This window comes from Mastigoproctus giganteus, chromosome 1 (genome assembly GCF_048544385.1).
Source record: "Mastigoproctus giganteus isolate SK-2022 chromosome 1, ASM4854438v1, whole genome shotgun sequence".
Taxonomy (NCBI): domain Eukaryota; kingdom Metazoa; phylum Arthropoda; class Arachnida; order Uropygi; family Thelyphonidae; genus Mastigoproctus; species Mastigoproctus giganteus.
The window spans coordinates 144440558-144458690 of NC_143575.1; the positions used below are offsets into that span (position 1 = coordinate 144440558).

At 39.5% G+C, this 18133-nt stretch overlaps 1 protein-coding gene across 1 annotated transcript in view; it reads right to left on the bottom strand.

The window, feature by feature from the left end:
• Positions 1-18133, bottom strand: part of LOC150091176 (serine/threonine-protein kinase 17A-like) — a 255260-nt gene that overhangs the window by 202215 nt on the left and 34912 nt on the right. The window contains exon 2 of the mRNA XM_090374574.1: positions 14332-14511. Within this exon, the coding sequence (XP_090230700.1) occupies positions 14332-14477 (146 nt within the window). The 5' untranslated portion in view covers positions 14478-14511. The remainder of the gene's footprint in view (positions 1-14331; positions 14512-18133) is intronic.

An 18133-nucleotide genomic window follows, 5' to 3' on the forward strand; every position in this document is an offset into this window, starting at 1 on the left:
GCCACCTCCTTTAACATAACATAAAGAACATAACTGGATATATCCCATCCACCCCAGGTGCCTTTCTTATGTTTAACTTCAACAATTTCTCCTCCACTTTGCTCTCAGTTATTACAAAATCATTAAGCACCCTGCTACAATTTGATAACCTTTTGGCATTTTCAATCCTTAACTTCTCATGTGTGAATGTAGATGCAAAATACTCAATCAGTTTTTTTGCTATCTGAGCAGGATCATCGTAGAACCATCGATATCAAGTGGACTAATCTGATTCAACCCTTCCTTTTAGAGTTCATATAAGTAAAGAAATCCTTGCTGTTTTCTTAGCATCCTCTACCAAAGATTTCTCGTAATCTGCCTGCCTAACCTCCTTTATGACTTGATTACAGACTAGTTTATATCTGCCATAGGCTTCTGTGTCGCCTGATAATTTATGTGCATCCCATGCATTTTTCTTCTATGCCACGAGTCTCATTAGTTCATTTGACAACCATTTAGGCCTAAACCTTGATCAATATTTATTAGTAGCTTCCACGATTAATTCCTTGAATGCTTCCCACTTAGAATTTGCTGTTAGTAACATCATCAGTTGGTCCCACTGTACAGAATTTAAGAACTGTCTGAGACCACTATAGTCACCTTTACAGAAGCAAAAACCCTTTCCTTTAACTCCTGATGGTAATTATAGCTTTAAGTAAATCCCACATCAGTACACTGTGATCACTGACACCTAGTGGTTCCTTTATCTGCAAGTTCTTAATACACGAATGATCACTGATGATAACCAGATCAAGAATATTACCCTCTCTGGTTGCCCCTCGAACATGTTACTACAGAAAACAATCATCTAATAAATTCACAAAAGTCTTACTAGTTCCACAAGTTCCAGTCAATATCTGGGAAGTTAAAATTCTCCCATTATAAGACATTCTGATTAACTAGCCCACTATTTCTCTGTACAACTGTTTGTCGTACTCATTCAGAGTCATTAGGCCTATAACACACTCCTACTCTTATTTTTGCTTTCGCAGTGCTTATGTCACACCAAACTGACTCAACAGTGCACTGTCCATCTATGTCAACTGGACGCACTTCTTTTGATTTTATTTTTTTCTTAATTATCAGCATAACCCCTCTTCCCTTCCTATCCTGTCTATCCTTTCTGTACACATTGTACTCCCCAAATTCCAATTCTGCATTCCTAATATCTGAGTAACACCACATCTCTGATATCCCAATATCCACCTTTGTTGTCTTGATCAACACTTCAAATTCATAAAATGTATTTATGATACTTCTAGCATTGGTATACCTAGTCTTAGTTACCCAAACACATCCCATATACCCACCTGTTTCACAATGACTGCCATCAGTCCCTGAAACCTCCAGCATCCCTTGCTCCAGGCCGCTGCTTATTTTAATAGAAGTAGTGCAAGAAAAGAATCACCTTCACATCTGCCTGTGGCTACTTTTAACCTTTTAGTCTGTGAATCCCCCCAATATAAATCGGGGAATTGGAATTCCATCCTCCCTGGTGGTGGCTGTTATGGGATGACATGTATGAGTTGCTGTTTTGTGATCTGGATAGTCACTAGGACATCTGAAGGGTTTTCGTAGTTGTGCAGGCGAGCAGTAGACAGAACTGTTGCTATATTTGAGAACCTGTCAATGTATTTAATCCATTCTTGAGGATCAAGCATTTGACCGGATTCACTATGTGGAGTTTCATCAACCGGTGAAGTACCACCACTTTGCTTATTGGAAGCTTACTAGAGACTAAACACGGGTTTCAGTGGTGAAACCCATGTTTAGTCTCTAGTGCATAGTTTCCAGCATCCCCCTCCCCCCATACTTCTCCTTCAACCCATGCATGGTACTAAGTACTATAGGTTTTGATACCTTCCGTGTTTGGGGTTTTTCATAAAAATAAAAAAAAAGCACAGAATGGTTTTCCTTTTCTCAGAGTACAGTCTAAGATTTCTTGGATTCTGCACCTTTTTTCCGATTAAAGTGAGCCCTGGCAAACGAAAATGAAATTCTTTCTTTACTGTCATTCGGAAGCTTTCATTTCTTATGTAGCACTTGTTTCTCTTTGAAGCTGTTGTTGAGGTCAGGAGTCCACCACAATCTGAAGCGAAGAGTCTGTTATCCATTTGGTGGCAGCATAGTCGGTGACATATTTGATCCACCAGTTGGACATAAGTGTCACTGCAGGGCTGAAGTAGCAAACAGTGAGGACATCCCAGGAAATGCAAGATGCTGTTTCCTCACAGAGGAAAGGAATAAGGTATTTTGGTGCTGTAACATATTTAACTATTTTGTCATCAAGGGTGTCGATGTTGTTATTATTATTTGGTTTTTAGGAGCATTAGCAATTAAGGCCATATTGCTCTGGGGATATGCGGTGGTCATTGTGACATTTCCGTATCCTCCGTATTTGGTGGTCACGGGCTCGAACCCCTGTCTAATCAAGAAGCATGTGCCATGCACTGCTGCTCCTGCCCACCTGGCTACGGAAGTGCCTTAGGATGTCAAAGTTTGGCACCTCCAATAACCATGTCAAGACTATAGGCTCATGATCGGGCTGAAAGAATGAATGGGATCATTGTCAGCTGTGCATGTTGTTGAAGAAAAAGCGAGATCCAATAGGCTCAATCCCCTGGTGAATCTCTCTGACAAGTGTCATGTCAATGAATTTAAATAATTTGCATCACTCAAAAGGAGGTTATGGCAGTTTGGAGGGAGGTTAAAATTGCCACAAACAAGATGTTGTGCAAACGGATGAAGATGGTTTAGGAGCCAGTTCCCCAGATCTTCAATAATTTCACTTGTTGGTCATGGAGGAATATAAACAGAAGTGATATCATGTGGCTGGAGTGGAAATGTAGTGAGACTATAATCGCTTCAAAAGCTTAAGTTGTAGTTGATGTCAATGTTGGTGCTAGCGTTTGTGGCACCTGAGGCAAAACCTTGCAATGACACCTAATTCCTATAATATCGTAACACACATATGCAGTAGCATATCTAGCAGTACCTATTTTAGGTAACACCTGTGGCAAGTGCATCACATGCACACCCCTAGCACTGGGCCTTGTTGAGGTTGAAATAGGAGAATAGGGGTGGTGTTGTAGAGTATGACTGCTCCACTGCCTCTTGCGTGCTCCCTGGAAGCAGACATGTGGTAACAAGCAATAGCAGAGCAGACGAAGCCATGTTTCTGCAAGGCAGACAACATCAACAGCTCGAGATAGAAAGATCTGTTCTGCATCTCGTTTGTTCCTAATGGACCTGATATTTTGGAAGTAAACTCTACTAAGAGGTGTTTGTCCAACTTTTGTCCTGACTGCAGGTGTCCTAAGTTGGCAATGTTGGAGAGTGAACAGCACGACTCCCCAACATAAGGCAAACTGAAATTTAACAAGGACCAGTGCATGGGGGACTGAGGATACTCTTATCATGGCGGTATAGCTTTGACTGTGGGACTTGACAGAGCAGTGGTATGATCAAAGGAAGTCTGCTGAGAACATTGGAAGTTGTCTGGGAAAAAGACAAATCAGCTGTAGGTGGTGGTGTCGTAAACAGTTTTGGTGCAGAGGTGGGGGATTGGGGAGGTAAGGGGTTCTTGAATCATAGAAGGATCTAATAATGGTGCCAACAGGTGAGATAGATACATTCAATTCCAATTAGAATGAACAGGCCATGTACGCATTAAACCCTGAAAGATGTGCAGTGCAGGTTCCTGGTGTGTAGTTGCTGCACATTTAGTCTGACCATATAGAACCTCAGCCATTTGGGACTAAACGAGATATGAAAAGCTCACTAGGGGGCCTGGACTTCTGCCACCTGGGAGGTTTGTGGCAAGGTTGCAGTAGGTCGATATCCAAATCCAAGCCCATTTACTTGAATGTCGGGCTCTATCAATGCCTCACTCTGAAGGTCATAAATGTACATTTGTCTGGTTGCACACAATGGGATGAACATGCAGAGAGAGAGAGAGAGAGAGAGAGAGATTTTTTTTTTTTTTGATTTGGTAGTTGTTGGCGCATCGGCTTCTGTGGCCATATTGCACCTCCCAAGGTTTTTGCAGTGCTTTGATCCAAGCCCGAGGCGGGAATCGAACCCGCGACCTCTGGGTTGCCGGGCAGGTACTTTACCCGGTCGGCTGTGTGAGAGAGAGAGAAGGTCGCATCTATCAAAAAAATGTAGGCTGGGCTCATAGTTCAGGTTGGGTGGACTCAACGAGTGAGGCGGGGTAGACAGTGAAAAGGGCCTTGATGGGGAACACTGCAACATTTAGTTCAGAGGACTTGCTTGTGGGCTGGAAGTGAAAATTGCAGAGTGGAAGAATCAACTGGTTTCACACCTATGTTGAATGCCAAGTCTTTTGAAGCTGAGAAGTGCAAGTGAGGTATGACAGGAAATGAGCAACTGGCACTGCGTGATTTGTGAAAGATTGGGTGTGGGGGTGGAAGTAAAGATGCCTTTTGAATTGTTGGCACAGAGGAAGTGCTCCCAGCAGTAGAGAAACCATCATTGCATATAAGAGTTTCCATGTGCATTGCCACTGAAGATTGTTTCTGCAAGTGAGGAAACTTTTTACTGGTTGGTGGTTAACATCAGTTGCTATCTTCAGGTTCTTCTTGAGTGTAAATGAGGGGCTTTTCATTTTCCTGACTGTTTATGGAAACTGGCTAGAATGAGATGATGTTCAAAAATGTCTGATGTCAGTGACTTATCTTCAATTTTAATATTCAATATCCAATTGAATATTAAAATTTCTCCAAAATTCTTGGATGTTTTCCTTTTCTTTTGCATTCAGTTCCTTATCATTTTCTTCCATACTCTTTGAAAGTAATAACATTTGAATGCTGTTATTAATCCTTGGCCAAGAGGCCAAATTAATAATGAGGTATCAGGCGGCAAGAATACCACTTGAATGTTCTCATTAATTTCTTTTACAATCTGCAGATGTCCCGGTGTTGTCAATTAATATTGAAATTTTAAAAGGAACCTTTTCCCTCTCACAATACCTTAAGGAAAAAGTAGACTGATAAAACAGTCTACAAACAAAGGATTTGTAGGATCTCCAAAGAACAAGTATAATTTTTAAATACCATTTCACTCATTTGCTGCCCAAATGCAAATTTTAACCTAAATTTAACAAGGACCAGTGCATGGGGGACTGAGGATACTCTTATCATGGCGGTATAGCTTTGACTGTGGGACTTGACAGAGCAGTGGTATGATCAAAGGAAGTCTGCTGAGAACATTGGAAGTTGTCTGGGAAAAAGACAAATCAGCTGTAGGTGGTGGTGTCGTAAACAGTTTTGGTGCAGAGGTGGGGGATTGGGGAGGTAAGGGGTTGATACTTCATCATAGTATCACACATATGCAGTCAATAAATGAGGCTGTAAAAGGAAAGCCACATGAAATGAACTACTCAGCAATGTCAGCATACTGACTGAACCATAGGCTATTGCATTATGGCTTGGATTTTGCTTACCATCAATTCAAGGGTTTAGTGTCAAACATTACCTACAAAATACCTACTCCTTTTTGCAATAACTTTAGTTTTATGTTATACAAATAACAATGCATATCACATCATAGAAGTATATCTCTGTAGTACTTTACAAGATAGCTTTGGCTATAAGCATTTACAGTAAACCAAGAAATGTCAAGGCTTTTTCTTGGTTAATTACAAATATGTTTACTACAAAATGATGTTGACACTAAATCCTCAAAATGCACAGTTTAGAGAGTTCCATAATAGTTATATATTTGGTTTCCAGTGTCATATGTTCTTTAGCATTAGCAGAGGCATATGATGCAAGAAAGCAAGCTTATTCAGCATCAGCCAAAAAAAAAAAAAAAAAAAAACCACTCCCATTTCACCCCTCCGTTCGTTCGAAATACCTGTCCAGTTGAGCTTTAAATTTGTTTAGGCTATCAACTTCAACAACAAGTGATGGAAGTCGGTTCCACCAACCAACCACCCGCTGGCCAAAGGCAAATTTCCGCACATCTATCCGACATCCGTCCTTCCTCAATTTGAATTTATGCCCTCTGAGGTGATTATTCTGAGCAAGATGAAGAATCCCATTGGCATTGAGCATGCTCAAACCATTCAAAGCCTTATACACCTCTATCAGATCACCTCGCCGGTGCCTAGTCTCCAGACTCTGTAATATCTTGTTGCCCTTCTCTGTACCCATTCCAGCAGCTCTACATCCTTCTTGAAATGAGGCCTCCAGACCTGTATACAGTACTCAAGATGTGGCCTAACCATTGCCTTATACAAGGGAATAATCACCTCCTTATCCCTGCTAGAAAAATTCCTGTATATCATTGACAAGACACCATGAGCTACTCTTGCAGCTCGTCTGCACTGCTCAGAGAACTTCATATCTGCCTGCACAATTACCCCCAGTGTCCTTTTCATTCTCCACCACTGTCAGTGTAGTACTGCAGAGTTGATACGTTGCTCTGGGGTTACTGTTTCCCATATGTAGTACTTTACATTTGTCAATGTTAAACTTCATTTGCCACCTCTCAGCCCATTTGTTCAACCTTTCCAGATCCTGTTGCAGCAGCATAGCGTCAGTAGTGTCCTTAACAACCCTGCCAACCTTTGTATCATCTGCAAACTTGGACATTAAACTTGATATCCCATCATCTATATCATTCATAAACACCGAAAACAACAACGGACCCAACACTGAATCCTGAGGAACTCCACTAATAACATTAGTCCACGTTGAGCAGTGTCCATTGATTACCACTCTGTCTTCTGCCACTCAACCATCCCCTTATCCATAGCAGCAATTTGCCTCCAATGCCACACTGTTCCAATTTGTGCAGCAGTCTTCCATGTGCAACAGTATCAAAAGCCTTTCTAAGATCCAAATATATAATATCAAAGTTATTCCCTGCATCGAGTTCTTTTGTGACTACATCATAGTATCCAATCAAATTGGTCAGGCAAGACCTGCCCTTAACAAAACCGTGCTGCGTCTGAGCTATAACTGAATTCTTGTCTAGATGATCCTGCAGTGCTTCTTTAACCAGTGCCTCCATTAATTTACCTGGAACAGAAGTTAAACTAACAGGTCTATAATTACTTGTGTCAGCCTTTGATCCTCCTTTGTGAATTGGGGTTACATTTGCACATCTCCAGTCTATGGGTACCTCCCCTGAGTCCAAAGAAGCTCTCATAATTATGGCTAGGGGTTTGCTTACTTCCTTTGCTGCCTCCTTTAACATAACTGGATAGATCCCATCCACCCCAGGTGCCTTTTTTATGTTTATCCTCAACAATCTCTCCTCCACTTTCCTCTCAGTTATTACAAAATCATCCAGCTCACTGCCAATGTTTACTTTACCTACATCATTCTCCTTCCTGAATAACTCCTCATGCGTGAATGTAGATGCAAAGTACTAGTTTAGATTGTTAGCCACCTGAGCAGGATCCTCAACTGTTGAACCATCAATATCCAGTGGACCAATCTGATTCATCCCTTTCCTTCTTGAGTTTAAATATGTAAAGAACTCTTTTCTGTTTTTCTTTGCATCCTTTGCCAAGGATTTTTCGTAGTCTGCCTTTGCCCGCCTAATCTCCTTTGTGACTTGGTTACAGACCAACTTATATCTACCATAGGCTTCCATGTCACCCATTAATTTGTATGTATCCCATGCATTTTTCTTCTCTGCCACATGTCTCATTAGTTCATCTGACAACCATTTAGGCCTAAACCTTGAACAATATTTCTTAGTTGGTATTTAAGCCTGGTAGCCTCCAAGATTAGTTTCTTGAATGCTTCCCATTTTGAGTTTGCTGTTGGTAACATCATCAGTTGGTCCCACTCTATAGAATTTAAATACTGTCTCAGACCATCATAGTCGCCTTTACGAAAACAAAAACCCTTCCCTTTACCTCTGATGGTAGTTACCTCGAGTAAATCCCACTTCAACACACTGATCACTGCCACCTAGTGGTTCATTTATCTGCAGATTCTTAATGCATGAAGAATCACTACTGATAATCAGATCAAGAGTATTGCTCCCTCTTGTTGCCTCACGAACATGCTGATGTAGAAAACAATCATCCAATAAATTCACAAAAGCCTTGCTAGTGTGCGAGTGACCAACCCACAAATTCCAGTCAATATCTGGGAAATTAAAATCCCCCATTATAAGACTCTCTGATTTACTGGCCCACTCTATTTCCCTGTACAATATCTTATTATACTCATCAGAGTCATTAGGCCTATAGCACACTCCTACTCTCAATTTTGATTTCCCTATGCTTATGTCACACCAAACTGACTCGACACTGCCCTGTCCATCGATGTCGACTGGCTTCACTTCCTTGGACTTTGTGTTTCTTAATTAATAGCATAACCCCTCCTGTCCTGTCTATCCTTTCTATACACATTGTATTCCCCAAATTCCAGATGCGCATTACTTATATCTGTGTGACACCACGTCTCTGATATCCCAACAATATCTGCCTTTGATGTTTAGAGCAATACCTCAAATTCATCATATTTATTTACCAAACTCCTAGCATTGGTGTACACGCAGGTATACATGCACCTGTTTCTATTCTTAGCTACCCTAACACAATCCATGTGTTTACTTGTACCGCAATGACTCCCAGCAGTCTCTGAAATATCCTGCATCTTGTTTTTCAGGCTTCTGCTCATTTCAATAGAAGCAGTGCAAGAATCACTTTCACCTCTGCCAGTGGCTACTGTTAATCTATTAGTCCTTGTATCCCCCCCAACTAGCAGTTTTCCGACCCACCTAACACTGCCTCAACAGCATCAGCAAAAATTCTTGCACCCTTTCTATTTAAGTGTATCCCATCCCTGTAGAAGCAATCTCTCCTGTTAACAAGTACAGTCCAGGCTGAAAAAAATTCTACCCCTTGAGCCTTGCACAATCCCTCCAGGGCCGAATTGATCGACAAGGCTCTCATCATATACTCCCTCCTATCGTGTCTGGGCAGAATTGCAGACACTTTCAAATTCAACACTAATTCACGGCTTTTTTTCAACAGTGACCTGTACTTGCTAAGTAATTCCGCCGGTCTTCTACTCTTAATATCATTAGTGCCAACTTGTACAACTATATCACCTTTTGTGCCCTTAAAATTCTTTGATTATGTTGAAGTTATTTTATCTGAAGCATTAAAAACCTAAGTTGGTATTATTATTTATTTCCAAAGTGGAAATATGTACATAATGGGAGTCAAAAATTTCATGGCATTTTCTTAGAAGTGGTAAGGAAATACCACAAAATGTCTGACCCCATTAAGTACATATTTCCAATTTGGAAATAAACAATAATACCAACTTATGCTTTTAATGCTTCAGATAAAATAACTTCAACATAATCAAAGAACATATGAAACTAGAAACCAAATACAACTATTATAAAAAACTCTTTAAACAGTGCAATTCGAGGGTTTAGTGTCAAACAGCATTAACTACAAAATCATTTTGTAGGGAAACCATTTTGTGAAAAACAAAACACCATCCACAGTGTGTGTGTGTCTACTGAATAAATATTCTGTAAAAAAATGTTTTATCAATAAAATTTTATCCTAAAGGGCTGTTAGCATTAGCAGAGACATTTGAATTTATTTAAGCTATCAACTTCCACAACAGATGAAAGTCTGTTCCCACAATTACCTACTGGCTAAAGGCAAATTTCCACACATCTATTCTACAACTGTCTTTCCTCAATTTCAATCTATGCCCCCTCAGGTCCATAATCTGATTAAGCAGAAGTATCCCATCAGCATTGAGCCTGCTCAAGCCCTTATAACACCTCAATCAGTTCACCTCAGATGTGCCTAGTCTCCAGACGCTGCAACTTGCAGAACTTAAGCCTTTCTTGGTAAGAGCACCCCTTTGTTCCCCTCACCAATCTTGTTGCCTTTCTCTGTACTCATTCTAGCAACTCTAGATTCTTCCTAAATAGTGACCTCCAGACCTATATGCAGTACGTGTGGCCTGATCATTGCCTTATACAACAGAATAATCTTTTCTTTATCCCTGCTAGCAAAATTCCTGTAAATCATTGACAAGACCCCATGATCTGCTATGGCAGCCTGTCTGCACTGTCCAGAAAAATTCATATCTGAATGCACAATTATCCCAAGGTCTTTCATTCTCCACTACCCTGAGTGTAACACCACCCAGTTGGTATATTTCTCTAGAGTTACTGCTACCCACATGTAGTACTTTGCATTTGTCAATGTTAAACTTCAAGCCCATCTGCCGAACTTTTCTAGATCCTGTTGTAGTAGCATACAGTCATTAACAACCCTGCTAACCTTTGTTTCAGACTTCGACATTAAGCCTGATATACCTTCATCAATATCATTGATATACAAAACAACAGTGTGCTCAACACTGAATCTTGGAGGACTCCACTAATAACATTAGTCCACAAAGAGCAGTGTCCATTAATTACCATTCTGTCTTCTCACGCACAACCATCCTTTTATCCATTGTAGCAACTTGCCCTTAATGCCATACTGCTCAAATTTGTACAGTAGTCTTCCGTGTGCAAAAGTATCAAAAGCTTTCCTTAAATCCAAGTGTACGATATCAAAATTATTTTTTGCATCCAGTTCCTTTGTGACTACATCATAGTATCCAATCAAATTGATCAGACAACGTGTCCCCCTTGAAAAACCTATTCTGTGTCTGAACTATAACTGCAGTCTTGTCTAGATGATTTCTGTAGTTCTTCTTTAATCAGTGCCTCCATTAATTTCCCCAGAACAGAAGAAAAATTAACAGGTGTGTAATTACTTGTCACCCTTAGTCCCGCCCTTGTGAATTGGCATCAACATTTGCACATCTCCAGTGCTTTTTTTTTTTTTTTTTTTTTTTTGATTTGGTAGTTATTGGCGCATCGGCTTCTGTGGCCATATTGCACCTCCCAAGGTTTTTGCAGTACTTTGATCCAAGCCCGAGGCGGGAATCGAACCCGCGACCTTTGGGTTGCCGGGCAGGTACTTTACCCACTCGGCTCATCTCCAGTGCATCGGGACCTCCCATGAGTCCAAGGAAGCTCTCATAATTACGGCTAAGTGTTTGCTTACTTCCTCTGCTGCCTCCTTTAATATACCTGGATAGATCCCATCCACCCCAGGTGCCTTTCTTATGTTTAACTTCAACAATTTTTCCTACACTTTGCTCTCAGTTATGAAATCATTTAGCTCCCTGTTAGTTTATTAAGCTTCTGTCTTCCACTTCCTACAGAATTCCTCCTCACGTGTGAATGTAGATGCAAAATACTCATTCAGTTTGTCAGCTATCTGAGCAGGATCATCAACAGTCGGACCATCGATATTAAGCAGACAAATCTGATTCGTTCCCTTTCTATAGAATTTTGAAAATGTTTGAGACCACCATTTTCACCTTTGCAAAAGCAAAAACCCTTCCCTTTACCCCTGATGGTAGTTACCTGTTTGAGTAAATCCCACTTCAGCACACTATGATCACTGCCACCTAGTGGTTCCTTTACCTGCAAATTTATTGCAAAAATAATCACTGCTGATAATCAGATCAAGAGTATTACTCTCTCTAGTTGCCTCTCGAACATGCTGCTGTAGAAAACAATGACCGAGTAAATTCACAAAAGTCTTGCTAGTGTGCGAGTGACCAACCCACAAATTCCAGTCAATATCTGACTGGAATTTGTGGTTAAAATAAGACATTCTGATTAAATCCCCCATTATAAGACATTCTGATTTACTAGCCAACTATGTCTCTGTATAGTTGTTCATTGTACTGATCACAGTTATTAGACCTATGAGACACTCCTCCTACCCTCATTTTTGTTTTTCCACTGCTTATTTCACACCAAACTTAGTCAACATTGCAATGTCAACTGGATGCACTGCCTTAGATTTTATGTTTCTTAACTAACAGCATAACTCATCCTCCTTTCCTATCCTGTCTGTACACATTGTACTCCCCAAATTATGATGGATCAACAGCCTGGAACATCAGGATTGAAAAGGAACAGGGATGGATAATATGTTGAAGCTGATGACATCGAATCAGCTCTTTATAATATGTCATTTGATACTACTTTCTGTAAACCCCTTCAAACCTCAAGTAAGTTATAATTCTTCTTCAACTTTGTTTTGTTTGTTATTTGATTTTTAGGAGCATTAGCAACTAAGGCCATATTGCTCCGGGGATATGCAGTGGTCATTCCCTCACCTTTCCGCATCCTCCATATTTGGTGGTCACGGGCTCGAACCCCAGTCTAATCAAAAAGCATGAGCTACACACTGCTGCTCCTGCCCACCTGGCTACGGAGGCACCGCTTCAACTTCGTAAATAGTCCTACATGTCACTTTATGATTTTAAGTTAAATTTTTAAGTGTAGTAGCAAGCAGGACCAGCTCTACTCAGTTTAATGAAATATCAAATCCAAATTTAGGTTGGATATAACATGGTGGAACATAAGCACTGTGAAAACAAAAATGAGAACACAAATGTTACTGTTTTCATCCATTCAGTTATGTTTTGTTTGTTATTTGACTTTTAGGAGCATTAGTAACTAATGCCACCGCATATCCCCTGCCAGGGAATATGCGGTGGTCATTCCCTGACCTTTCCACATCCTCCATATTTGGTGGGCACGGACTCGAACCCCGGTCTAATCAAGAAGCGTATGCTACGCACTGCTGCTATTTTGTTTGTTATTTGGTTTTTTTAGGAGCATTAGCAACTAAGGCTATATTGCTCCGTGATATGCGGTGGTCATTCCCTGACCTTTCCGCATCCTCCGTATTTGGTGGTGACGGGCTCAAACCCCGGTCTAATCAAGAAGCGACTGCTGCTCCTTCCCACCTGGCTACGGAGGCGGCCGCGCACTGCTGCTCTGCCCACCTGGAAGGATGGTTGATTCTTGAAATCAAACTTCAGTCGTTGTGGAAGTTGATAAAATTCAAACCATACACTTCACCTATTCATACCCTTTAAGAAAAATTCTTAGAGATGTGTGTGCACGCGCACACACACACTTGCTGATACTTTATAAGCTCCCTACCTTGCATAATTTGCCACTTCTAATGATTATTCTAATATTTTTGTTTTGTTTGTGTAAGGAAAAACATCATTTAAATACTTAAAATTCTATCACCAGTCCACTATTTTGCAGACAAACCTGCACACCCTAGACCTGACAGTGTTCTGACAAGTAAATGTATCATAAAACAAGTTATTTTAAAAAGTTATTATATATAACTGTAATATTTCATGAAGTTATAACTTCTATAATATTGATAAATTTGGTAAGATTTAGTATTGATAAATGCAAGGTAGTTTGGGACAGTGCAAGTCCCAAATCACGGTTTTGGGACTTGCACTGTCCCAAAACACTGACAACATCACCGTCTTCGCAGATGGAGCATACTTTACCTTTTTGGGAGGTGTGCTTCCACTGTTTTGATGTGTCTTTAGTCTCCGGATCATACTGGTACACCCAGCATTCGTCATTTGTCACCAACCAATGAAAAAAAGCTCTCAACATCTGCAATACAAATCCAACAGTTGGCGAGAACATTGCTTCTGCAAAGGCATCTTGGAACCCATTGTGTGGAGCCTTAGACATGTGCAGATGGTCATGTAAAATGCTGTGGGCAGACCCATAACTAATTCCCACTGCATTTGCAATGAAATGAATTGTCACATGTCTGTCACCTAGCACTAGCTGCTCAAGTTTTGCAACCGTCTAGCTATCTGTGGATGTTGATGGCCTTCCTTCTCTTGCCTCATCATAGGATGGACAATTCTGCCCATACACAGCTTTCATTCCTTTTGTCAATTTCCTGAGCTTTCTTGGCCTGCAAATTCAGGAAATTGATCACTGCTCAATACTCTTTGTCGACTATAGCGTCTTTCCTCAGATTCCGGACTCCACCTCTGGTGTATGATCACTTACAGGAATGAAATTTCATGTTAGTTAATGAATATGTAGAAAACTTATTAAAAACGGCATCTTCCTACGGATGTTTTATCTCGGTCAGGGTACAAACTTTTTGATACTCCATCTCACACAAGAGAAATTTAAATTCGAAAAAGGATGGTTGTGGGGTAGATGTAAGGAAATTTTGGTTCTGCCAGAGTATCCGATTTTTGGAATAAACTTATAATACTTAATTGTATTTTGCAATTTTTTTTTTTTTTTAAATTGAAGTACTATTTGGTTAGCAGACTTTCAAGCAAGAATGCTAGCAGCTCTAAGGAGCATAATATTTGTAAACTTAAGAGTAATGAAATCTCTTAAAAATTTTACCTGGCAAATGGTCGGGATTCTACACTGTACACATCACTTAGTGGACGAGTTTGTATAGTCACACCTTCTGGACAATGAATCGCTGTCAAGAAACCTTCCATTCCAAACTGAGTGGTATTCAAGTTTTCATCCACCTTTAATGCCATTACCTACTTCCCAACAACTGTATCAGTTGGGAAGCTGAAATAAAATCAAGTAAAAACTTTAAAAAAGCCAAAGTCACAGTTCACTAACATTCAACACAAAAATAAGCACAACTACATCAAAGGTTATGAAATTAACTCTGTTTAAGGAAAGATTTTCTTTGTAAGCTAAAATCATACTTGTTTATTAACAGCTCTGAAGTAAGAAGTTGTTTTCAGCAGAAACTTTAGTTTCATTAAAATCACTATAAACAAGCAGGTCTAATCATTTTGACATGAACAGACTGATTTAGGGGGGGGGGGGGGTTAAACACTACTATTACTTTACATAAACAGATTGGATTATGGCAATGTCAAAACTGACTCAAAAAAGTCACTGAAGACAAGGTATACCATGAAACAATGTGTCACATGTGTAAAATAGAGCTCCACTGTATAAATTATGTTGAACCCCACTATCAAATTACTGAACTTTATCAATTTAATGTCTTGCAAGAAAATGCCGCAATTTTTTGCCTGCCAGTGCAAACTTTAAAAATCGTAGAAATGTATTTTGCATCCCGTAGGAATAAATGTAGGTATCGTGAAAATATCATGATGTGAACCCAATAACAGTCCCCCTCCCCTCCCCCATTCCAAGTCCTTGGAGGTTTAAAATTTTGTTATATTACCAAGCTATTTACTCTCTAAAAGGTCATATTTATAATGGAAATTGCATTACACTTTCACTGTTATAAGAATAAAATTTGAACACCTTTGTGACCTCTCCAGCTTATTGGGCTTTTCTGTTAGTAAATCTAATTATAAGCAGGTTACTAAACTTGATCTTATTGCATTTGCAATAATACCGATACCTACAATTGTGTGGGTTTTTACTCTTTTATGGTCCAATGAGTTCCCCTTCACTAAAATCTTCAATCATATAAAAAAACAAAAATAAATTTTCAGAATCTTCTTTTCATTCCTATTTACTTATTACAATTATGAAGGGAATGCGACCAACGAGAAGTGCAAGTGGTGGTAGTGCCAAGAAATGAAACAAAACTGATTTTGAAATAAAGATGATTAATTTAGAAGCAGGACAAAGTTTGTCATCTATTGCATGAGAATTGGGTCTCACTGCTTCAACAGTGAATACTATTTTAATGGACAGTGCGTTATACACATACTGTCAAAGGATCAACGCACTTAAGTCCAACAGTGATCACAAAACAGCATTCAGGTGCGCTATGTCGAAGATGGAACAGCTGTTAATAATATGGATGGAAAATCAGATTCAGAAGTGAGTGCTCCTGAGTCTAATAAACATTCAAGCAAAAGCAACAAGTATTGATAAAGATATTAGGGATAAGTACGGCAAACCCTAACCCAAGTTCGTAGCAAGCAATGGGTGGTTTATAGGTTAAAGCATCGCAATGGTTTCCACAACGTTAAATAATGCGGTGAAGCTGCCAGTGCCAATTCTGCAGCTGCAGAGAAATTTTGTGATGTACTGGAAAAAATTGATGAAGGCAGCTATTCAACGCAGAAAATTTTTAACATTGAGGAGATTGCTCTGTATTGAAAAAAAAATGCCAGCTCGAACATACATTGCCAAAGAGGAAAATAAAATGCCAGGTTTCAAGGTGTCAAAAGATAGGGCCACACTCTGCTTTAAGCTAATGCAGTGGGAGATAACACATTAAAACCACTGCTTGTGTACCATTCTGGAAATCTTCGTGCATTTAGGGCATCAATAAAGCCACCCTACCCATGCATTTCTGATCAAACCAGAGGGCATGGATAACAATCTCTCTCTTTGACTATTGGTTTAAATGATGCTTCATTCCCGAAGTTGAAAAATATTGTAAAGACAACAACGTTCCTATCAAGATTTTGCTTTTATTAGATAATACTCCTGGACATCCTACACCTCTAAATGATTTCAATTCGAAAGTGAGAGTCATTTCTACCGCCAAACACAACTTCACTCATCCAACCTATGAATCAGGGTGTTATTTAGAATTTAAAAGCATACTATTTACACACATTTGCTCAGCACTGTCTGCAGTAGACGATGAGAAAAATTTTACATTAAGAGACTTTTGGAAATCTTACAACATTTACCACACCATCTTAAACATCAAAAAGGCCTGGGCAGAAATTACTAAAAGTTGTTTAAATGGCACATGGAAGAAAATATGCCCCCAGGACATAAAAGGCTTTGAAAAAGACTAATCATAAGAAGAGGTTACAGATAAGATTGTAAAGGTTGCAGAGCTACTTCAGTTGAAGGTTTTGCCAAAGACATGGAGGAGTTAATAGAGGAAGATGTTATTTGGTTTTTAGGAGCATTAGCAACTAAGGCCATATTGCTCCAGGATATGCGGTTGTCATTCCCTGACCTTTCTGCATCCTCTGTATTTGGTGGTCACTGGCTCGAACCCCGATCTAATCAAGAAGCGTGTGCTACGCACTGCTGCTCCTTCCCACCTTGCTATGGAGGCGCCTCAATAGAGGAAGAAGAGAAGGAATTATCTAAGAAAGAACTTTGTATTGCAGGCAGCAATAGTGAAAGAAGAAAATGCTGACCAAGTTCAAGATGAACCAAATGAGGATCCAAGACACTTAATTATCAGAGAGATGGCAATGGGAAGGTGAATCCTGACAGCGAGAAAATTGTCTATGCATGTATAATGTGTACCTTCATAATATGACTATGTGCATAGTGAAATGCAAGCATGTGGCATTGAAATGAAAATAAGAAACAATTTTATATTAAATGTAATATTTATTAGATATTTCAAACAAATCTTTCAAACCAGCACCTTTGCTAGCAAAAAAACTGATCCCGGCAGTGCTATCACCAGTTTCGCTAATGTGTTGATAAAGGAATTTTACCATTTCATGAATGATGAGTGAACTTAACGGAATTTTATTTTGAGTTCGGTCTTCTATCCACAGATTTAAAGCTTTTTCCATTTTTCTAATTCAACATCACAAGTTACAGAGCAAATTTTTGAAGCAATTAGCACGTTTTCACGGACACTACGGGATATTTTTTCTTCTGATTTTTTTGATCGATCGTACCGTTGACTCAGTGATTTTATAATGTTTTGCCACTGAGGAGACACTTTCACCATTAGAAATTTTATCTAATAACTCAATTTTATTTGCTAATGTCATCACCTTCTTTGATCTTTTCGCATTTCTCTTGTTATTTGTAGCCATATTTTTTTACGGGTTAGAAAGAACTTGTCCACAATAAAGTCACTTTCTTCCGTTAACACACTCAAAAAAAGTCTGTTTTACACTGCAAAATGGGAGATTTATCGTTTTTGTAAGCATATCAATTTATAAGTTTATTCAATTTATAACCATATAAATTAAAAGCAAACGACGAAACCTTACATGACAAGCGCATAACACATACTGAACAAGGATTAGCGAGAAACATCCACGCTCGCAATTTTGTCACCCCTCTCCCCCACCCACTGAGCGCTGTTTTGACTGAGAAAGATAATTTTAGCCACGCCCAATTTTTTTTATGGGGGAAAATATTCACGGCGCTTTAAAATTCACATTTTTTTAGGTTTCATTTTATATTAAATCGGCGATCGCGAATACAGATACTGCGAATAGCAGGGGTTTACTGTATATATATTTATGCCTAAGGTGTA